The sequence below is a fragment of the Elaeis guineensis genome, chromosome 2 (genome assembly GCF_000442705.2).
Source record: "Elaeis guineensis isolate ETL-2024a chromosome 2, EG11, whole genome shotgun sequence".
NCBI classification, from domain to species: Eukaryota; Viridiplantae; Streptophyta; class Magnoliopsida; order Arecales; family Arecaceae; genus Elaeis; species Elaeis guineensis.
Window position 1 is genome coordinate 74,372,621 of NC_025994.2, and position 21,769 is coordinate 74,394,389.

At 39.3% G+C, this 21,769-nt stretch overlaps 1 protein-coding gene across 1 annotated transcript; it reads right to left on the reverse strand.

Moving 5' to 3' along the window:
- Positions 1-196: 196 nt before the first annotated feature.
- Positions 197-14,085, reverse strand: LOC140850773 (pentatricopeptide repeat-containing protein ELI1, chloroplastic). The gene is made up of 2 exons (XM_019846670.3): positions 11,452-14,085; positions 197-255 (listed from the first exon to the last, which is right to left on the reverse strand). The coding sequence occupies exon 1, from the start codon at positions 13,945-13,947 to the stop codon at positions 12,028-12,030; it is 1,920 nt and encodes a 639-aa protein (XP_019702229.1). The 5' UTR covers positions 13,948-14,085; the 3' UTR covers positions 197-255; positions 11,452-12,027.
- Positions 14,086-21,769: the final 7,684 nt, after the last annotated feature.

Genomic DNA, 21,769 nt, shown 5'->3' on the forward strand with positions numbered 1-21,769 from the left:
CATATAGATTGCAATCACCAGAAAAAAAGGGCATTGCCATTAGAGGAAAGACAGCAATAGGCACTCTTTGTATAGCAAGGGCCTTCAATCATAGCTTTATTTGTACATGCTTTACGAGCGGCAAAATAACAATAATTCTCATATTATTCAATCTTGACCAGGAAAAGATGAAAAAACATGATAACTATTAGACATACCAATGTTTGAAGATCTCTTGCCACCAAATCAATGTTTGTTTTCTTCCTGACCAAGACACTGCATCATGCATCAGAGAACCACATAACTACTTAGGAAAGTAAATCATTAAACGGAGCATGAAACCAATAACATCATATATATGTATATTTTTTTTTTGATGCAAATCATATATATCGCATTAACACAAATGTGTGATGCCGATTCTAGTCAAGGTTCGCCAACTTGGAACCAGACCCTGTGCTTGCACGAGTCCATATGCCCCCGTATTGGGCCCAAACCGACATGGAAACGAGGGAGAATCAAGGAAAAGAGATAGAGAGAGAGAGAGAGGAAGAGAGGGAGAGGAAGGCCGGTGGAGATTCTAGTGGTGGGCCTCGGAGGGCCGCCAAGGCCTCCGAGGCTCCATGATCCTCCATGAGAGTGATTAGAGAGAGAGAGGGCAGAAGGGAGAGAAACAGAGGAATAGGAAGGTGGTGGGAGGCCACTGGAGGGCCGTTGGGTGGCCATCGGATGGTGAAAATCCACCCCGTGGATGCCACAGGTTCAAAATAGGAGATCCGGCAAATCCATTGCCGACTTTACTGTGAATCGTATTTTGTTTAAAAAAAAAACAATGAACAGGGGCAGATTGCCTCTATTTCAAATCTACACCATCTGCGAGGTGAATTTCCACCGTCTGGTGGCCACGTCGGCAACCCGACGGCCCTCTGACAGCCTCATCACTTCTTCTCCTCACTCCATTTCTCGTCCTCCCCCCTCTCTCTATCTCTCTCTCTCTAATCTCTCTCGCAGAGCCCCGAAGGCCTCGACAACCTCAGCAGGCCATCGCCAGCCTTTCTATTTCCTTCTCTCCCCTCCTCTCTCTCTCTCTTCCTCTCTTTTCTTCTCCCTCGCTCTGTTTTCGCCAACATTTCGAATCGAACACCCGAGCCACACTGATTAGCCGTTGGTACAGTTTGACATGCCCTAAATTGCCTAGTTGGTGGTAGTTCAGCGAACCATGATTCTAGTACTTTTATTTGTCTTCTTATTAACCATTTCTACTAGAATAAATACCAATAATTGTAAAAGTGCATTTAATTAACAAGCAGAAATCATCTAATATCAAATGAACCTATAGATAAAGTTCTAATGAAGTTGTGCTAGCATGACAAGATGTAACCAATCAGATCAATGTAACCGAGCTATTTTCCCCATGCTCAAAGATAGAGAAGCACAACTTCTGCAGTAGTGAATTTTAGATTTATCATGATGAAGCTACCATTATCCAAGGATAGTTAGCAATGTCACAACAGCCAAGGTAATCATCCACATGAATCATCAAGACTTGGATCATAAAGGTATTGCATGTCCGGTTGTTAGATGTAGTCACCCAAAGCAATTGAATTCACATTCTTCAGTCCTCACATATATAAGCAAGGTAGAGCATGCAATAGGTGATTTGACAGCAGGATTCGATGTATCCAGAATTCAGAACATGAACAGAGGTTTCCATTTCTTAAACAATGTGTATATATGTGCTGATATATGATATGCATAGCTGAACAAAATGCTAGAATACTTCAGTGAATTATCATTGTTGCTACCAATGCCAATCAGATAATTCATTTTCAACTCAGAGAGGAAGACCTAGATTAAAAATTTATAACATGTGTAAGAACTAGAAAAAAAAAAGTACAACTATAAAATATGATTTTGCCATAACAGTTGATATCAAGCTTCCAAGTTGGTGGGTCAGAAAGCCTGATTATCATAGGATTAGTTTTTTCTGATATTTCTGATGAATGTGTAAAGAATTCTGCACCAAGCGGCTGATTCTTCCGTGAGATTGTCTCATTTCCTAACACAGAATTTGGCAACTGTAATTAAAAGGCTATAAGAGAACTCATATCATCACATAAAAATCTTCCAAACAAGAATGAAGGACATTTTATCAAACAAGAAGTTATCTCTAATCCACATCCAATTTTCACCAAATTCCAAATTTTACCAGACAAGCTTAGGATTCCGAAATAATTTTAGGACAACAGTGATGCATACAAATTAGTTAAGGTGGATCATATTCTTGAGACAAACATTTCAGACATGACACGGAGCCCAATCTTGAAAGGAGGATGTAAGAGCTTTAAATTAGCTGCTCTATGCATTTTACAGCTCTCGAACACCCAACATGATTATTACGAAGTGAAGAATAAGAGGATCCAACAATGAACTGTTATGGTCTGAACTCTTATCATTCCTCTCAAAAACCAGGGGGAAAAACTATAGATGGCTGGTTAGCCCTCCTAAAACTATGTTATGAAATTTTGAAAAATTCCAACATGTCTAGGGAAATGCTGTTTACTATATAGCAGCTAGCAATCAAGTTTTGAAAATGATGGGCTTAGTTTAGTTATAATAAGTCCGATTAATGCCTCCCTGCCTTCACAGCACACTGCAGTATTCCAGCCATTTCACACCACAGCTGCTTAACATCTCCTGAATTCTCTGCATCAAATATGGAATAGCAGGATATCCAGTTACATGACCCACCTCTCCCCCTCACCTAGGGACCGACCGGCATATGCTTGAATACCAGAATCTTCACATTTTTAATTTGCAAAAAGAATAGGAATGACAATGGGGGATGAGATAGACTGTAGAGAAAAAGAAATATTTCTTCGACTTACCACACGAGGTAGACAACACATGGTGCAAATGCTGACAGTCACTTTATCTAAAGTCAAAACTGAAAGCTCATAATTCATAAAATCGATGCTATAAGGAAAATCCAAATACCGCATGTCTAGAACAACTTAATAATTTAAATACTAGATGAAGAAAAGAAGTTAATGGAAGTGGCAAGAACAGCACAAAAATAAGGCTTATCAACAATCAAAATATTGCACCCAATATAGATCTTTTTAAAGTTTCATCCTATGACATAGCACTGCAAGGATTAAGCAAAATAACACATTCTTGGCATCACTTATTCTTTCCCCAGAGCAACTAATAAGGCAGTCAGACCAATTTCAAAATGTTTGCAGTTTCAGTAAAATAATAGAAATAAGGGATGAAATGATGTTAGTTTGAAACTTTGTATGACGAATGCTTCCATTGAAGGAAAAAAAATTACAAAATTCACAAGGATGTTTATGATTCTTCAGCATTGACCGTCAAAATGTTTGTTGCTTAGCAGCATAAAGCTTCTTGATTCACATGAAGCAACAAAAAATGCAAAACAATTTTGTTATCTAAATTAAGAAAAAAAAAATTTCTTTCCTTGCCAATCAATTTAGAATTTTTATTATTATCTACTAATTGCATAAATTAGTATCAGGGGAAAAGGTCAATAGTTTCTTGAGCTTGTAGATCTCCTTTTTCCTTTCACTAGCTTAACCACTTATATCAACTAGCAGACCAGTTAATAAACAATAGAGTCACTATACCTTAAAGGCGATGCAATTTTGTTACAAGTATCTGAGACAGCCAAACCAACATATTTTTGACCAACATCTAGTCCAAGAAGCCGACCTTTCTCCATAGAGCCCGACTTGAGGAACTTTTGAAACAACTCAATTGGCTTCACCAACTTCATCTAAAATTGCATCATTCAATTAGATTAAAAATTCAATATGCTAAAACATGATTGCATGTTATATGCCTACTTAATTGTATTGCTATGCTACATGAAGGTCTTGAGAGAAAAAAATACAATTAAGTGGTTGTAATGTATGAAGCAATCCATTGTTCAGTTGGTTTCTTGGTTATTCCATTCCCACAGTTCATACATTGCAGATGAGCAAGATGACCGATAAGAGTGTTTACAGAGGCAGTAAAGCAGTGCCACCTTCAAGACATCAATCCTTGTACACATGCAAAAACCAAATAGCACAATGGGGAAAACACATGTCCATAATATCATATGGTAAAAGGAGCCACAACATAACATCCCTGTCCGGTAGGTAGTATAAAAAGTTGCCACCATATCAGCATAATAAAGGAGACAACAGTGCATTCTTAAGAAAAAAACCATTGATCCTTGACTTCTAAACTTCAAAAAAGTAGATAATCTGTGGAGGACATGATGGTCATCATATCAGTATCTAACAGGCCTCAATACAAAAGGGTCCATTTTTGACAAGGAACAACCACCATGATCGAGCTTGGTTCTATTAAGTCAAAGAGGATATGAAACCAGCATTAGTTTAATCAACAATTTTGGCTTACAAGGATGCATGCGACTTGTTAAAACTAAAAGCTAGCAGCCACAGAGATAAGGTTCTAAATACTAGCAATAATGAACAAGGATATGATCTTGGATTGTGTATATCCTTTTTCATCTCCCCACACAAATCCTTAAAAGAAGAGGCTAAAGCATGTAACCGATGGCCCTAGGATAAACCAATCTTTGTTTATCAAAAAACAGACTCCAAATTTTAATCAACCAACTAAACCATCTAAGCCATCGGAAAAAAGATGAAGAAGTGTAACTTGGTTGTATTCTGGTATGCGCACATCAGTCATGTGGTTAGCCTCATGCACAACTTTTTGAAGAACAAGCAACAGCCTTCTACCAATCAATTGTCCAACAAAAAATTTCCAATCGTGTGGGTCATGTCGTACCAAATGTGAATTTTTGTGGTATTTTTCAATGAAATGACACAACAATAGCCATTCCAATAAGTCGTCATAGTTTAGTGGTTAGAATTATACCTTCATAGATTCTAGCAAGTGCTATGCTCATGATTATTGCAAGAACATCCTTAATATGAGGCATGCGAGAGGTAATAAGGATGACTGTAGTCATCCAATCTGATTAAAACTTTTTGTAATTGATATATTTTACTTTATAACACTCCTAGTTTTGAAAGGTTCACTCCTATTGTTTCTCTCTCTTAAGAGAAAGCATTGAATCATGTAAGGGTAAATCTATTTAATATGGAGCATTTATAATGGGGATGGAGACAATCACAGGCTGGCCCCAAAAGTCCAGATTTTATAGTAGAATGGATAACTGCAGACACCAGGGCTCAATCCCAGACCCAACTTACTGCTGTCCTTCAGATTTCTTGAGAATCAGATGTGTAACTTTTGTACATGTTGAAAGGGTCATGTAATGAGCATGCTTAGACTCACCTTTTGCTAGGCAAGCTTCATAAAGCAAGATCTGAGGTCAGTCTCATCACTCCTCCCCTATTGTACTTTGAAACTGATTCTTGATCGCAGGAAGAGAAAGATGACCAACACATTACAAAGCCTTTGCTTGTTTGATCAGACATGATTTCAAGATTTCAAAAATTCTCCTTTCTTCTAGAAATGTTTTGAAGAATCTCTAGCTTTGCGTAGCACAACAAAGATGGTCATAAAACAGGTGGGATATCAAAATAGCTAATTAGAATAACATAAAAATGGTACAATTATCTCATTGCTCTTAACTTCAAATATTCCAGAGTGCAGCTACTGTGATCAAATATCTTAGCAGCAGCCTCACCTCTTTAGATCCATGTGGTAGAGACCCAAGGCAAATCAATTTCAGCTGATAGAGAACATTGTGTGGAAAAAGGCTCAAGGAAACTAATTGTTGTAAATTAAGCAAACAGTTAACTCCATGACTTCGGGACAAGTTTAGTGACATATGGGAAATCTCGGATGATTACTTTTGGAATTCCCTCAGAAATATTTGATGCAAAGTCTATGGGACATCCCTTCTTCCCTTGCCAACAAAGGAAGCTTCTTTAGCTTATAACTCATCGATTGTTTATGATGGAGTCATTAAGGTACTATCTCCATCTTTGTATTCATTGTGCTTATAGACAACCATATAGAGTTAAAGATGAAATGTTGAACCATTGAATTTGGATAAACTTCGTGAATAAACTAGCCAGTAACCGGCACTGCATAGCGTGGGCTCTACTCAAATGATGATAAAAAATAATTAATAAAATGTAATAATATCAAAAATTAATATTCTTTTCTTAGATCATATAATTTTTTTTTCTCTAAAATATTATCTTGGTCACCTGAGAGAGATCGGAAGGGAGGGCCGACGCTGGTGACGATGGGGAGGAAGACAATGACAGAGACCGACGAGAGGTGGCGTTGAGGAGAGCAAGGTGAAGAGTCTAGAGCCTCCCACCCGATTGAGATTCCTGGGAATAGAAAAAAAACAGAGGAAAAATCAGAGAAAAACATACAAAAAATCAAAAAAAACAAAGGAAAGGTGGAAAAATTAAAAAAGAAGGCATTTTCCCACATAGCTTGTTCAATTTTTTTCCTTTTTCCTTTTTTTTCTTTTCATTTCTCTCTCTTTTTCAGAGATCCATGGGAAGGAAAGCACCTGAAGGAGATCGAAAGGAAGGGCCAACGCCAGTCGTGATGGGGGAGGAAGGCGATGGCAGAGACTAGTGGGAGGCAGCATCGAGGAGGGGGTGAAGAGTTCGGAGCCTCCCACCCAATTGAGACTCTTGAGAATGAAAAAAAAAGAGGAAAATATAGAAAAAATCAATGAAAATAAAGGAAAGGTGGAAAAATTAAAAGGGAAGACCTTTTCCCACATAGATTGTTCATTTTTTTTTCCTTCTTTTTCTTTTCATTTCTTTCTCTTTTTCGAAGATCTATGAGAAGGAAAACACCTGAGGGAGATCGGAAGGGAGGGTCGATGCCGATGACAATGGGGAGGAAGGCGACGGCGGAGACTGGTAGGAGGTGGCGGCGAGGAGACCGGGGAGGAGGCGGACATCCACAAGCGCTCGGGAAGGTTCGAGAAGGCTCGGGGACGGTTCGAAGGAAAGAAAAAAAAATACTATGGGGAAAGAAAAAAACACCGTGGAGAGTTTGGAGCTTGACACGTGGCATGCTAGGAGAGCTCCGAACTCCGTTTTAATATATAGGTAAGATTACAAAGCAAATGCAACAAAGCCAATCATGCCAATTCTTAAGCCAAATTCTGATTAGTTAAATACTCCAAATCTATTTCAGAAAACTAATGTACCAAGGGTGGCGCAGGATTTGTTATCCAGGGTCGGATGCCAGACTGCTTGCGATAGGGGGTTTGCATCTCTTTGGACCCACCATCCCGAGAGTGGAGCTTTATGCCGCCTGGGCAGGTATCATATGTGCTCGGCAAGAGTTGTAGGTAGAGCAAATCATCATCAAGGGTGATTCTGCGACTGTGATTGGCTGGATCCAGGATAAGACAATGCACATGGACAACTATCCGCTCCTCCGAGACACCCGACTGTGCATTCGTGATTGCATGGCGGCGTCGGCTCAGCATGTCTATCGTGAGGCGAACAACGCTGTCGATTAGATCGCTTCCTACATGGCGGAGCATACCAACGATTGGACTTGGCATCAGGGTCAGGCATGTCCACAAGCCATAGGATATTTTATTTTCTAATCTTATGGGGTGCACCTATACTAGATTGGTGTTAGCACCCGCTTGTAACCAAAAAAACACTCCAAATCTATTTCGGAAAGCTGATGTGTCAAGCTAGCAAGATCAAAATTTTTGATCCAAGGACTAAAGCTAAGAAGCAGTACCTCTACAATCTAAATGTGCGCTTAAAAACCAGAGACATGAGAGCTCAGAAAGCATTAGTGCTAACCGCTTATACAATTACAACTCCATATATGAACCATGAGCCAAGCTACCAAAACAAAGCCAAAGTCGAATTTATCAAAAAACTATGCAAAATGTCTTGACATTAGACATGAACACCAAATTTTCAGAATAATAAAACTGCATCCACTTGCAACTTTGAGACTAGGTTTAATCTATAAAGAAAAGAAAAGGAAAGGGATTAGCATGCAGATCTTCAGTGAAAGATAGCAAATTCAGTTCTTTACCACCAATTTCACATTCAATTTGGAGCTGTATGCTTCAGGGAGGCAAAACCGAGCTGATAAAGATCGAAATCATGATTCGAGGACACTTTTTTCTTAGCGACGTTGGTGGCCATTGGGAGGGGATACTGATTGCAGATCCTAGATCAAAGGTCTCGAACTAGAAGGCTAAGAGAGTGGCAATCATCATGACCCGAAGAAAAAGCAGAAGAGAAAGAGAAGCAGACGAGGGAGGAAGAACAACCAGGAGGGATGCATTGTATTAAAAGCAGCAACTTTAATTGGTCTTACACTTTTTTTTTTGTTTTTTATAAATTAATATGTTTTCCCATCATTAGATATTGATGCCGTTAGCCCTTATGTTACATAACAAATTGGATATCAATCAAATACATATTCATATTCATAATTTTTTTATTCTTCAAATTTGGATATAGCAATATATATTAATTAAATATTTAAGTTTCTAATATATTTATTTTAATGACATGAATATAATTTGAATATTGAGACGTAATCAATTAGTTAAGCTTTATGAACCACCAAATTAAAGATAAAGACATCACCTATAAAAAATAAATTAAAGACATGTTAATATTGTCACATATCTATACTATATTCTTGAATGAGAGAAATATGCCACAAATTTTGCAACTAGAACATTCTTGCTTCCTCTCTTCACAAACTTATTTATCCACCTCTATTTCCCATCTACAAAGTTTCTTATAAATACCTTAAACTAGTTGGATTACATTTTTTGGAAAAAAAAATATATATATTCTTCACTTATTCACATCCCAACCAAGTGGACTCTTTTAAAAAAAAAATTAAAAAAACCATTCTACTTAACTAATCCGCATATCTTATCCCTCTTATCTTTTTTTTTTTGAATTTTATTAATTTATTTCTTGTGTAAATTGCATAAGCATGTTGCTAGTTTTGTATTGTTGTCTCTATTTCTCATGTTTTCCTTTTCTAGACAGACTAAATCGGTAGAATTCTATTTTTATAAAAAAATATCCGCTCATCTCTTATCGATATCCTAACTTATTGGACTCTTTTTTAAACTTTAAACAAGCATACTATTTACCTAATCCATGTACATTATCTCTCTTACCTCCCAATTTTTTGATCTTTATTGATTTATTTTTTATGTGCATTACACATATATGTCTCTAGTTTTTCTTCTAAGGATATCAAGAAATCAGCTGAATGAGATTTTCCAGGCATCAGCTTCCTATTTAAAAGTATAGTGGAAGAAGGAGCTAGAGGGATGAGGAAGATGACTAGATCACAACTTATCCCTATTTTTTTGAGGTAAAATAAATCACTTCTTTACCATATTCTACCGTCCTAAAACAAAAGAGATTAGTCGTGATAAGATCAAGATCCGCAGAACCAGAACCTGGACCCATGCTGGCTGGCTGGCGGTGTGAGTCAGTATAGGTACATACCAGATTGGATCGGCATGAATCGACACAGAAGCGAAGAAAAGAACTAGAGAGAAGGAAAAGAGAGAAAGAGGGGAGGGAGAGGGAGAAGGGGAGGGCGAGAGAAGGTGCCCGGAGGAGACACCAGTGGTAGCCACGAGCGGGCTGCGGCCGCACTCAGAGGGATGCCAAGGCCTCCACTTCACAGCCAAATCTTGATCAAGAGAGAGGGATAGAGAGAGAGGAGGGGAGAGAACGAAAAGGAGGGAGCAAAAGCGGCGAAGAGGCCGTCGGAGGGCCTCCGACTAACTACCATAGCGCCGGACGGCGAAATCGCCGTCTGCGGCTCCGCAAGAGTAAAATAGGAGATTCCGTCCCTATTTCATGATTTTTTTTTTTAAAAAAAGAATTTCAACCACAGTGAAGCCGGTAATGGGTGTGCCGGCAAACCCATTCCCAGTTTCAGTATTTATCTTTGTTTTAAAAAAATGTGATCCGAAAGTGTTGTCCCCTTTTTCTCTCTCTTTCTTTCTTCCTCATCCGATGTTCCGATTTGGCCGGCCAAACCGTTTTGATTTGCGGTCGGTACAGGTCGGAACACGTGGAACTGCCCGATTTGGCAGACAATGGAGAAGATCCTCAAAAAATTCTTCTCTTGCAAAAATTTCAATGTATTTCAAACTAAAACTCTTTTTGGGAAGATCATATTGAGGCCTAGAGGTGTGCAGGGTTTGAGTCAGGATGGTTTAGAGTTATTCTTAAAACCGAACCAATTTAAAACGGTTTCTTTAAACAGAAAGTGAACCAATCTAAATCAATTTCCTAAAACATAAACTGAAACCAAACCAACTACGAGAACTGGTTCAAACCGACCCTAGAAATTTAGTTCGATTTAGTTCTATTTATTGGGTTGAATAGGGCCAGGTTAAGTTAGCTTCTATGTGCTAGGCTAAATGCGCTTCTATCAAATTACAAGCCTGCATATTTTAAGTTGTTTCTGTAATATCTGAAACTAAATATGATTTATCAAAAGGTCATAGCATCAAACTTCAACGAGCAGGCTCTCATCAGAAGGTAAACTTTTAGTACTTGCCAAATACAGACAATTATTTTTCACAAGAACTTGCTACAAAAAAAGAACAAAAAACAAAATGCCCACGTATATGAAACAAAACCTGCACCGGACCAACCCAAGAGAGTCAAGGCACGTGAAAAAACACCAGTAGCACATTTCTAATCCACAACCACAAAAGCAGCACCATATTTCTAAACCATCCATTCATATCGAAAGGAAAACATCTGATGAATTATTTGAATTGCTATTCCATTCGCAGGTTGTGCTTACTGTGCTTAGCTGGAGAAAAGAAAAGAGAATGCATGACAAGATTTTTTCTAAGTTTCTACCAACCCAGAAACTAAAGAAGCACAGAACGGGAACAAGGGATCAGATTGAAGCGGCTACAAAGTCTTGCCTCCACAAGAAAAACAAAAGACCGTCCAAAAAATCACTACAGCCTCCTCATACAAGATAGCAAGAAGAACAAAATCCAGTGAGAAGAAAGAAAAAAAAGAATGAGAAAAAGAAGCACCACTTCACAGCCATTACCCAACAACAAGAAGGCCATCAGCCAACCGCAAAACAAAAAACCAGCCAGAGACCTAGTGTTCGAAGGCTCAGAGAAAAGAATAAATGCATGAAAATGAAGAGGAGAAGAAGAACCCGAGTCACTCCCCACAGATACTCTTTATGACGAGAAGAGATGAAGAGAGACCGAAGGCCCTCGTCCAAGAACTGATTCCTAAGAAGGGGAAGGGTTTTATATAGCGGTTGTGCCGGCGGCCGGGAAGGGGCCGACGGCGTAGATGATGGTGGGAAGAAGGCCCGCGGAGCAGTGTGGGTCCATAGTTCCAAGAATCCATGAGCAGAAACTAGGGTTTCAAATTTCCAATCTATTTAAGAAAGAAGAAGAGAAGAGGAAAGAACAAGAGATCTCACCTGAGCGAAGATTGGAGGAGGAGGAGGGAGGCGAGGGAGAGTGGGCGGATCGAGATTCGAGACTCGGCTCCAGCGACGACAATCGGCGACGGGCGGTCCCTCGGCGAAGTGGGGGGACAGCACGAAGAAGTCTGAGAAATTGGGAACGCGGCCCAATTGGGCCGATAAAAGTCTGGCACCGAAACCCTTTAAGATTCGCATGAGCCATAGAAGATCAAATTCCCATGTTTGGATACAAATTAGATACCTGCCTTCTTTTTTTTTTTTTTTTTTTTTTTTGAGGAAGGATATATTTTCTCTTATGCGGGATATATCTGTTTCTTTACTGACATGGTGGCAAACAATATTAGTTGGATGGTGAAATATGCATCCATATCCTGATATACTTGTATAAGAAAGACAAATATGGACCGATATTATTTTGTCCAGCCCAAAGCCACGCATCTAATGGGAGGCAAATGACAACGTCTAGAATACGAAAGAATATGCTTATGCTGGTTGCCATCCATTACAAATTACAACTATAATTACAATTGAAGTTGAGTTTACAGCTCGATCTTACCAATTAAATCACAATCACCAATAATCCCCACAAGAGCATGAGCCATCAACAAAATGGTGGAACCTATTCCTATCCCTTACAATAATTTTCCTTCCAGTTATCTTCGAGATCAGTTTCATAACAGTATGACAATCAGTGCAAACCCGAAGGTTGTTGACAATCTTAATCGCCGTCCCTGGTTTAGTGCTGATCAGCCCAAAAGCTATAGCTAATTTCTCGCTGTGAACCTTGAGAGCTCGCTCTTTCTCGAGCTCCTCTAAATCATGCAACACCAGCTCTATCTGGGGAACATATCCATGAGCTTTGAGCAAGCCATTCAACTCCTCCAGCATTGCATACATCTCTTGGCTCTTGGCATGACTCAAGTCCCCCACAACAAACTCATACACCTTGTTGTCGACTTCAATCGAGCTACAACCAGGCTCCTTTTGAACCCCACTCCCCTTCATCAAGGTCCTCACTCTAGCCACCTCCTCCCAATTCCCCACTGCTGCATAAATATTGGACAGAAGAACATAAGTCCCAGAGTTTGCAAGGCCAGTACCGACCAAATAATTCGCAATCTTCTCCCCCAAAGCCATGTTTTTGTGAAGCCTACAAGCTGCCAGCAATGAACCCCACATTACCGTGTCTGGCACAAATTTCAGGCTCCGAACAAGCTCGTATGCTTCATCGACCAACCCTGCGCGCCCGAGGAGATCAACCATGCATCCATAATGCTCAACTTTAGGCTCAATTCTGTACTCCTTTTCCATCATGTGGAAGAGCTCCCTTCCTTCACTCACTAGACCTGAATGGCTACAAGCATTCAAGACTGCGATGAAGGTGATGTCGGTCGGTTGAAAACCTTCGGCGTGCAATTTGGAGAACAGCTTGAGGGCTTCCTTGCTGTTGCCGTGCATTGCATAACCACCAATCATCGAATTCCAAACAACAACATCTTTGTCTTTGATGGTATGGAATACCAAGCAAGCATCCTCCAAGCTCCCACATTTGCAATACATGTCGATCAACGCAGTCCCCACTTTTGCATTGAATTCAATTCGGTTTTTGATGTTCTTTATGTAAGAATGCACCCATTTGCCTGAAGGCAGCGAGCCCAGCTGGGCGACAGCAGAAAGCACGGAGATCACCGTGACTTCATTGGGCCTTGCCGAGGACCTTAGCATCCGCCTAAAGAGGGCCAGAGACTCGTTGGGGCGGCCGTGCTGGGTGTACCCATCGATCATAGTGTTCCAGCAGACGCAGTCCCTCTGGTCCATTTCGTCGAACAGCTGGCGGGCCTGCTGCAAGTCACCAAGTTTAGCATAGCAAGTCATCATAGCTGTGGAAGAGACAAGCCGCCGCTCAGGCATGTCTTCGAAGAGGCGGCGGGCGGAGGCGACGTCGCCAGCGCGGGCGTACATGTCGAGGAGGGCGGTGGCGACATAGGGGTCGGCGGCAAGGGAGAGCTTGAGGGAGTGGGCGTGAAGGGCACGGCCTTGGGGGAGGGGGCAGGATATGAGGGTAGAGGAGAGGGTGAAGGCATTAGGGACGACAGCGACGGAGAGCATCTGGGAGAAGAGGAGGAGGGCGGCGTGGTGGAGGCCGTGGAGAGCGTGGGCGTGGATGGCGGCGGTCCAGAAGAAGACGTTAGGGTCGGGAGTGAGGCGGAGGAGGGCGAGGTGGCGGTCGAGGAGGCCGAGGGAGGAGTAAGAGCGCTGAAGCTTGAAGTTGACGATCGGGTGGTGGTGGAGGCTGGAGCGAAGGACGGCGGCGTGGATCTCGAGGAGGCGGCGGACGGTCCGGCACCGGTCGATCAGGGAGGCGGCGTGCTCGGGAGGGAGGAGGAAGTGGGGTGTAGAGGTGGGCGGAGGTGGTGGAGAGAAGTGAGTGGTTGTGATGGAGGCGGCCGCGGCGGCGGTGGTGGAGGAGGTGAAGGTGGCGGAGGACATGGTTGGGGGAGGCCAGTGCAGAAGTTCTGATCACCTTCTTATCATAAATAATCAAAAGCATCGCTAAAGCGTGGGACCGAGGAAGCCCGCGCTGGGGCGGGACACTGGGAGGTAACCGAACTGGTTTGAGCCACAGGCCCAGGACATACGGCAGAAAAATCTACTGAAAGATAACACCGCCCTTATCTGAAAAAAAAAAAAAAAAAAAAGATCACACCACTCCGCACCACGTGACCGTTACGCCGCCAATTACAACTGCTCATTTTCATATGCCCCATTCAGTAAAAAATTATATAATAATGTGGCGACTTGCTTGAGGAGTCTCAATCATGTGGGAGGCGTAGAGCGGCCGTAAGGAAGCTTAGACGATGGAGTTGTAGTTTAGATCCACCGAAAGGAGAAAGCAAAAAAGAAATCTGTAAGGGTCCCTTCAACCCCCGGACGTTGACGACGACGAAAAAATATAAAGAAATCTGGCCACCTGGAATCCTCCGCTTCTTTCTCTTCCGCCCTCTTCCTCTTTCGTCTCCAAGCACATCTACTCACCTCCTCACCCCGCCCGTCCAATCCCCCAAAACCCTATCAAGCATCAGCACTTCCCAACATGCTCCAGAGAGGAACTCTCCCAAATAAGTATACCTTCGTTTCTTGCTTCTATGCTAAGCAGGCCAACCATTGGTCTTATTCTTTGGCCAGGCAATTGACAGGAAAAAATTGAAGAGGAGAAAGATTCTGCAAGGAGGATCTCAATCCATCTGGATCTCTCGGGCAATTCGGTTCTGTTCGAACGTGAATTTTCTATGCATCAAATGTTACAATCGTTCAAATAAAACTTTGTTTTTTTGTCAATTAAATTCTTTAAATAGTTCTTTACGTGTTTTGAAGTATTAGATCTGGTCACATTAGAATTTTATTATGTTGGGATGACTTTTCATAGAGAGTGTAGTTTATCATTTGGTATCTGTTGTTGATCGTGATATCTGTTGTTGATCGTGATATCATGATATGTGTTATTTTGAAGAAGAATAAGGTCATGGAAACACGGCATAGGGAGATGGAAGAAAAGACCAGAAAAGATGACCTTTTTATTGGGAAAAAGTTTGAGAAGTTGTAGCATGAAAAGAGTCTGGAACACTGTTTTATTGAGAATTTTTTAATTTGGAGCCCCAAGTAAACTGCTTGGTCGGACTCTTGAAGGTCAAAAAAGAGGGTCTGGCTGCCGACTTGCAAGCTCTGTTCTTATAGAGAACGGAACTCAAATTTTCCCATTCTTCTCAATCCTCTCTATTTGAAATTCAAACTGATGATTGTTGTAGATAATCGCTAATTAATTTTTGAGGCTTAAGATTGCTCATTTGTATAAGATAAATCATTTTTGATCTGATTCATGTTGTGGTGCCATTGTTATGTTCAAAATATCTCAGGTTTCATATTGGAGTAGATCTCCTTCGAGCGGACTCCCAGGTAGGTAGTGACTCCTTGCTGCAACTTCTGTTGAACCATTCTGATGCAATTCTATGCTGTTCTCGAGGCAAGTGTAAATTTTCCTTCGGACTTGATGAAATCATCCTTCCCATGATTTTAATGTAATATAAAATTCCTTCTTCCCTTTGTGCTTTATCACCCAAGTTTGGATTTTTAGTGGATTGGTGCATGGAGGGGCAGCAGCTGAGGAAGATCTATGTCACGACGGAGGTCCTGGTAGAGTGACTCAGGTATGCTGGTGTTTTTATTTGTCAAATAAGATTTTTTTCATTCAAACTATTAGATTTTGATTTGATGGCTAAAATGGCTATCATGAGTATGGAGCCATCATATTATGATTATAGTTAATATAGATGCTTCTTTATATAAAATTAATATTAAGTAAGTTTCAAAATGATTTTATTAATAAACAATAAAATATATTTTATTTATTTATTTTAATTTCTAGCTATTATCAACTGCACTAGAGCAAGCTGGGCATAGATTGTATTCCGCTCAATTACGGAGGTTAGAGTTTATTTTATTGGCATTTGGTCGACTGGCTATTTGACATTTTCCCATATTCATCGCTCGTGGAAGTTTATATATTCTGTGCATCATGGGTGGCAAGGAAAACATAGAGTTGTGTAGTAGTTACCTGCATAATGGCCTTTTAGATTTGGTACGTTATTGAAGTGTAATGTTGTCATGGGATCTTAGTTACTTTATTGAGGAGATAATGGAGTCTGTATAGAATTGAATCAGCCATTGCTTGATTTGTTAGCCAAACCGGCGCTTTACTTTTTGACCAAAGTTACTCTACAGATACATCATTGGAGTGATTTTGAATTAACCATTTTTTGTTTTAATTGGCTGTGTTGCAGTGATTCCATAGGTAAGGAGAGTACCTGAAGGAGATCGGAGGGAAAATTTGGAGAAAACATAGGAAAAATCAATAAAAACTATCACATCTTTTAATTGATGATAATGATAATATTTTTTTTTTACTATTAATGTTAGTAAATATAAAAATTAAGAATACTATAACATAGATTTGTAAAATATATTCTATAAGCATCATAAATAAAATATCAGTTATTTGACATAAAGAGGAAAGCTTTGCTTGTCCATATCCGTAGAACACCTCCATACCAAATCAACCAACTATTTGATTTTTTTTTTGAGTTTTCCTATATTTTTTCTGTTTTTCTGCGGTTTTGTGTTGGGTATTTTCTTTCTATTTTTTCATTCTAAATACCATACCTACTACATTTTAAACATCATAAATTATTAATTTCTAAATAATTTCACCGTTCTAATTCTTTTGGATCTAAATAATTACCTTGAATGTTTGATTTATTTTTCTATTTATTTCAATTTAATTATAAACTAAAGTATTATATTTATAGTTTACTTTATATTGAAATTTATTATTGTGGTGGCTATTCTTCTATATTTATAAAATCAATAGGTCCGGACATCGCCTGACCACTATGCTAGTACATCTCGATGTCAAAATAAATAATTATAATTATAATATACACAGCTGTTAAATACTTGTAGATAGAGGATAATTTACGAGAAGTTGCTCTTTGAATTGATATCAAGCAGAATGAAAATATTTAAATTAATGCAACAAAGGTTATAGGATTTATGATGTGCAAATGAATGATTTGCCTTCACATGCAAATCTACCATTGGATCATTAATTGTTGGCTTTGAGATCTATGCAAGTGGATGGATGATGAGTTCTGAGTGCTTTGAGATATGTATGGTGGGTGATCCAAAGGATTCTTGAAAAGGAGGCATATCTTTGCGAAAGATACAATCCCATTCCGACAGCCAATATTTTTTTTTTTAAATCTTGATATCAACTTATTAATAGCCTATGTTTCTCCCATCACTCTCATCATCTTAAAAAAAGAACAAAAAAAAAAACAATTAATGGCTACATAGCAGCATTTTAATATGCTTCTTAGAACTGTCTGAGTTTAAAAGGTAAAATTTTCAAAAATAAATCATAATAAAAGTTTAACTAGTGTGAATACAGAAGATAAAAATGAGGGAGAAGCCTTTTCATGTAGATCATGACATCTATGAGGTTAGGTTATTTCTTCGGTGGTCGGGGCTCAAGGATTTCAAGGGCCAAACATATTTGGTGTGATAATAGATTAGGTATGGCTAGAGTCTGAAAAAAATTGACTTTGCCTTTCCTTGAGATAATTGGTTAAGTCTTTTCTCAGAATCTAGAGTATCCCATCTTGTCATGTTTACTTTTGACCATTGCCTCATTCTATTATCTTTATTGGAGAGTATTAGAGAGCATCTCTCGAAGAGATACCCTTTCATTTTGAGAAAATATGGTTGTATTATAAAGGTATTCATAATTCTGACAAGCATGGCATTGTGAAGATAATTGCTCTTCGAGTGTTAAGCTCTCTTTGCTCTTATGCAACACTTTAAGAGCAACCATGATATGGAAGAGCCAGATTGGAAATATATTTACAAATGTGTAATAATTATATGATCAAAATTATCAACTTCAAATGTTGGAAGCACAGCAAGATGGACTCATAAGCACCATTATATAAACATTACCTTTACCTGCAAAAGGTGTCGTGGAGGTAAAAATCTCGAGCCATTTAGTTGAAGGGATGCGATTACAAAATTTTTCCATAGATCTACTATCTTTCGGAGAAGACAGAATCAATGTTTTAAATCCCATGGGACGATGGTGTTACAGTTTCTCTATAGAAGGGGAAGTTTCGCTATTCCATTCCATCCTGGTAGCAGTCTCGATCATGCATCCTGGTAAATATCTCCATCTCTATCTCCCTTTTTTTCTTTCTTTTTTCTTTCTTTCCTTCTTTCTTTATCTTCTTCTATCTCTCTTTCTTTCTTTTCATTTTTTTTCTTTTTCTTCTCCCTTCGTTACTTTTTCCATTTTTCCTTTTCTTTCACTTTTTTTTTTCTTCACCTTTCATTTCTTTTGTTGTTTCCTTTCTTCTTCTCTCTCTACATGAATAGATTTTGGAGTTCTAAACCTATTCTAGTCTCATTTTCTCATAAGAACATAATGGGACGACCAACATGACCCCCATCCTACTAGGATATAAAACTATCAGTGGAATAGAATATCAATGTTATAGAATGCTCATGGAGAGAAGGTAGAAGGTCCAAATGAAATTGATTATTTTTTACTTCACCAGTTTCAACAAAGATGAGCTAGTCAACTGGATGTAGAGGAAATGGATGTTTGTGTGATCTCATCAATAGTCTCAAATGATCAAAATGTTAATATGATGAAACCTATGTGTCAGTGGAGGAAATTGAAGAGGTCATTAATAGTATAAACCTAAATAAATTTTCGGGGCTAGACGGTTATCCAAAATTCTTCCTTTGACACTTCTGATATTTAATCAAAAAAGAAGTAATGCAAGCTATTCAATACCTCTTTGAACATGCAATGATGCCCAAGTCATGGAAAAGAACTTATATTACTCTTATTCCTAAGAAGAGCAATCCTGCACAAGTCATCGATTATCGACCAATTAGCCTTTGTAAGGTAGTCTACAAAATTGTGGCTAAGGTCTTGGTTAACAGGCTAAAACTTTTACTTCCCACCATGATTTTGTTGGGAATAGTGTCCCAAAGCCAATCGTCAGCCTGTTGACGGTTGTGCTCCTTTTGTATTAGTACATGAATTATAAATAAATAAAAGTTATTTTGGTATTTTTTCATCACAAACGTTTCATCTTCTAATGAACTCCTGTGTTGTGGTGAAGTCCTTAGAACTATTTAGACTCGACAAAGGAGGATTTGTCGCTTAGTCCTTAAACATGTTCGCGACCAAATGATACGTTGTTACCAAGGACGACAACGTTTATCGAGCATAGGTCGTTGTGTGCCATATGGGTTGGTTGTCCTCATAACCAAAGAGTGTGGAGACACTCCTATAGCATACAGGTGAGATGTAATGGTACATCTGCACTGAACGTGACCAACTCCGGAGCTATTTCTGCTGTCAAGATTTGCTCCGATGGGATATGGGTATAAATGTCCCTCCGACCTGAGACCGCCACGGTGACTTGCAAGCAACTCACTGCACTTAGGCACTGGACTACCTGAATTTTTAATTCAGTGACGGAAGGTTGCTGGGTGTAGTCAAGTACTTGACTTGTCGGTGCGTGTGTCAAGATGGGATTGACCACTCCAGTTTAGGAGCTGTGTACAGTCGTGTTTCAATTTAGCAAAACCTTGGCCAGGGTAGTCCTAGTGAGGAGTCACAGGACTAATTGAGTTGAGCACGATTCGGATGATATCATCAGGGTTGACAGTTTAACCCTGAGTCGTCCTAAACACAGGGGTCAAAAAGGATGAATTATACGGTAACCATATTCACGTAGGTTCTGAATGTTGCGATTGCGATTATTCGACCTATCCGGTCGTCGGGTATCATTGCTAGATGATCACTTCGATTAGTACAGGAATTGGTTCCTGTGCTATCGGTTTAGGTTCGAACCGCGGGGTCACACACATTAGAGGTTCTTTTCTGATCTGATGGCTGATTATGAGTCTTATCTATCTGAGACTCTATGATTGAGAATTAGGATTCTCTAATCATGAGTTCCACACATTTTGGGTACCGGGGTCAAAATTTTGAATTTCAAATTTTGAATTTGAAATTTGAACTCTTTGATCAGGGTTTCATATCGATGGTCTCTGATGCCTGATTGCCCATCGGATTTGGACTCAATATTTATGAAAGGTTTAATTAGTGATTTAATCACTAATTAACTCAATTTGATTGAGTAATTATTTTTGAATCAAGTTCAATTAAATTGGATTCAGTTTGGATTGACCCGATTAGGTTAAATGTTGACCTAATCACTAAGATGGTTTAGTCCCTGATTTGATCAGGGGTTAGGTTTAGTTAATTCTTGATTTGATTAGGATTTTATTGAGCCTAATTAAGCCTAATTATGTTGGGTTTAATCTGATCTAATTGTGCTTGACTTATTTTAAACTAGGTTGGCTCAATTTGAATCAAACCACCTTGTTTTAAATTTCCTGCGATACCCAACTTCCTTGCACCCATTTGAATTCACGAGAAGAAACTTCTCGTGAAATTTTTCTCACGCAAAACCCTTCCCCACGCCCTCATTTGTGCACCATATGGATGGATAAAATAATTAGTTAGCCATTCAAATTCAAAGCATGTTTGAATTTGAATGGATAACTTATCACTAGCCCTTTCATCCTTATCCATTTTGTGCGGCACATTACTTACACGAGAAAAGGTTTCTCATCAAACATTTTCCATGCACAAAGAACCACGCCCCTTCTCTTCTCATGCCCAAAAGGATAGGGATAAGTTGGTTTTCATTTGAATTCAAATTTGATTTGAATTCAAATGTGTAACCTCTTGTCTTTATCCTCTCACGCGGATAAGACACGTTCGACGTTGTTTTAAAAAGAGGAGAAAGGTGGGACGTGCGTAGAAATTTTAGGAGAGAAACTTTGGGGTGTGAGAAAGGCTTCTGTGCAAGGTGAAGGTCCAAAACCTTCCGAGAGAAAAAGAAAGAAAAGAGAAAAAATTGGGCACAGGGTTTTTGGTGTGTACCCTAGGGTTTCTACCTAGGGTTCGGGAAGTGAGATTGGTGTGCCACGAGTATCGTGAGTCCACCAAATTTCAGGAAGAGATCCATCAGCCTCTCAAGCAACTGTGCAGATGATCCAGAGCATCCGAGAAGTCGACACACATCGATCGAAGGAGTTCGATCAACATCTGCCATCAAAAAGATGAAATCACGAACTAGCGTTCGTGAGGAGCTGATCAGACGGAAGCTTCGTGTGGACGATCCGCAGAGGCCAGACATTTGTGTGGCTGCGATGTGACGATCAGAGCCCTCCGACGGTGATCAGATTACGGTGATCGACTACCCGCAAAAGGTGATGTGTTCTGAACACAGTACTGTAAAACGTTTACTGATTCAAATTTGAATTTCAAATTTAAATGTATGCTGTTGTATCATATTTAGATCCTAGTGTAGGGTTAATTAGTATTAATTAATGAGATTAATTAATAATTCTGCTGTAAAATAATAACTTTGAAAAAGTTTTAAAATTACCATTTTACCCCTGCACTAAATTTTCGCTTCAAATGGTATCAGAGCATGGTTCTAGAATATGATATACATATGCATGCGTAGATTAAGGTGTAATCTATAAGTTTAAATTTGAAATTCAAAATTCAAAATTCAAAATTCAAAAAGATTTAAAATTTGAAATTTGAAATTTGTTAGAAGTTTCAAATTTGAAATTCAAAATTTAAAATTTAAAATTTGAAATTCGAAAT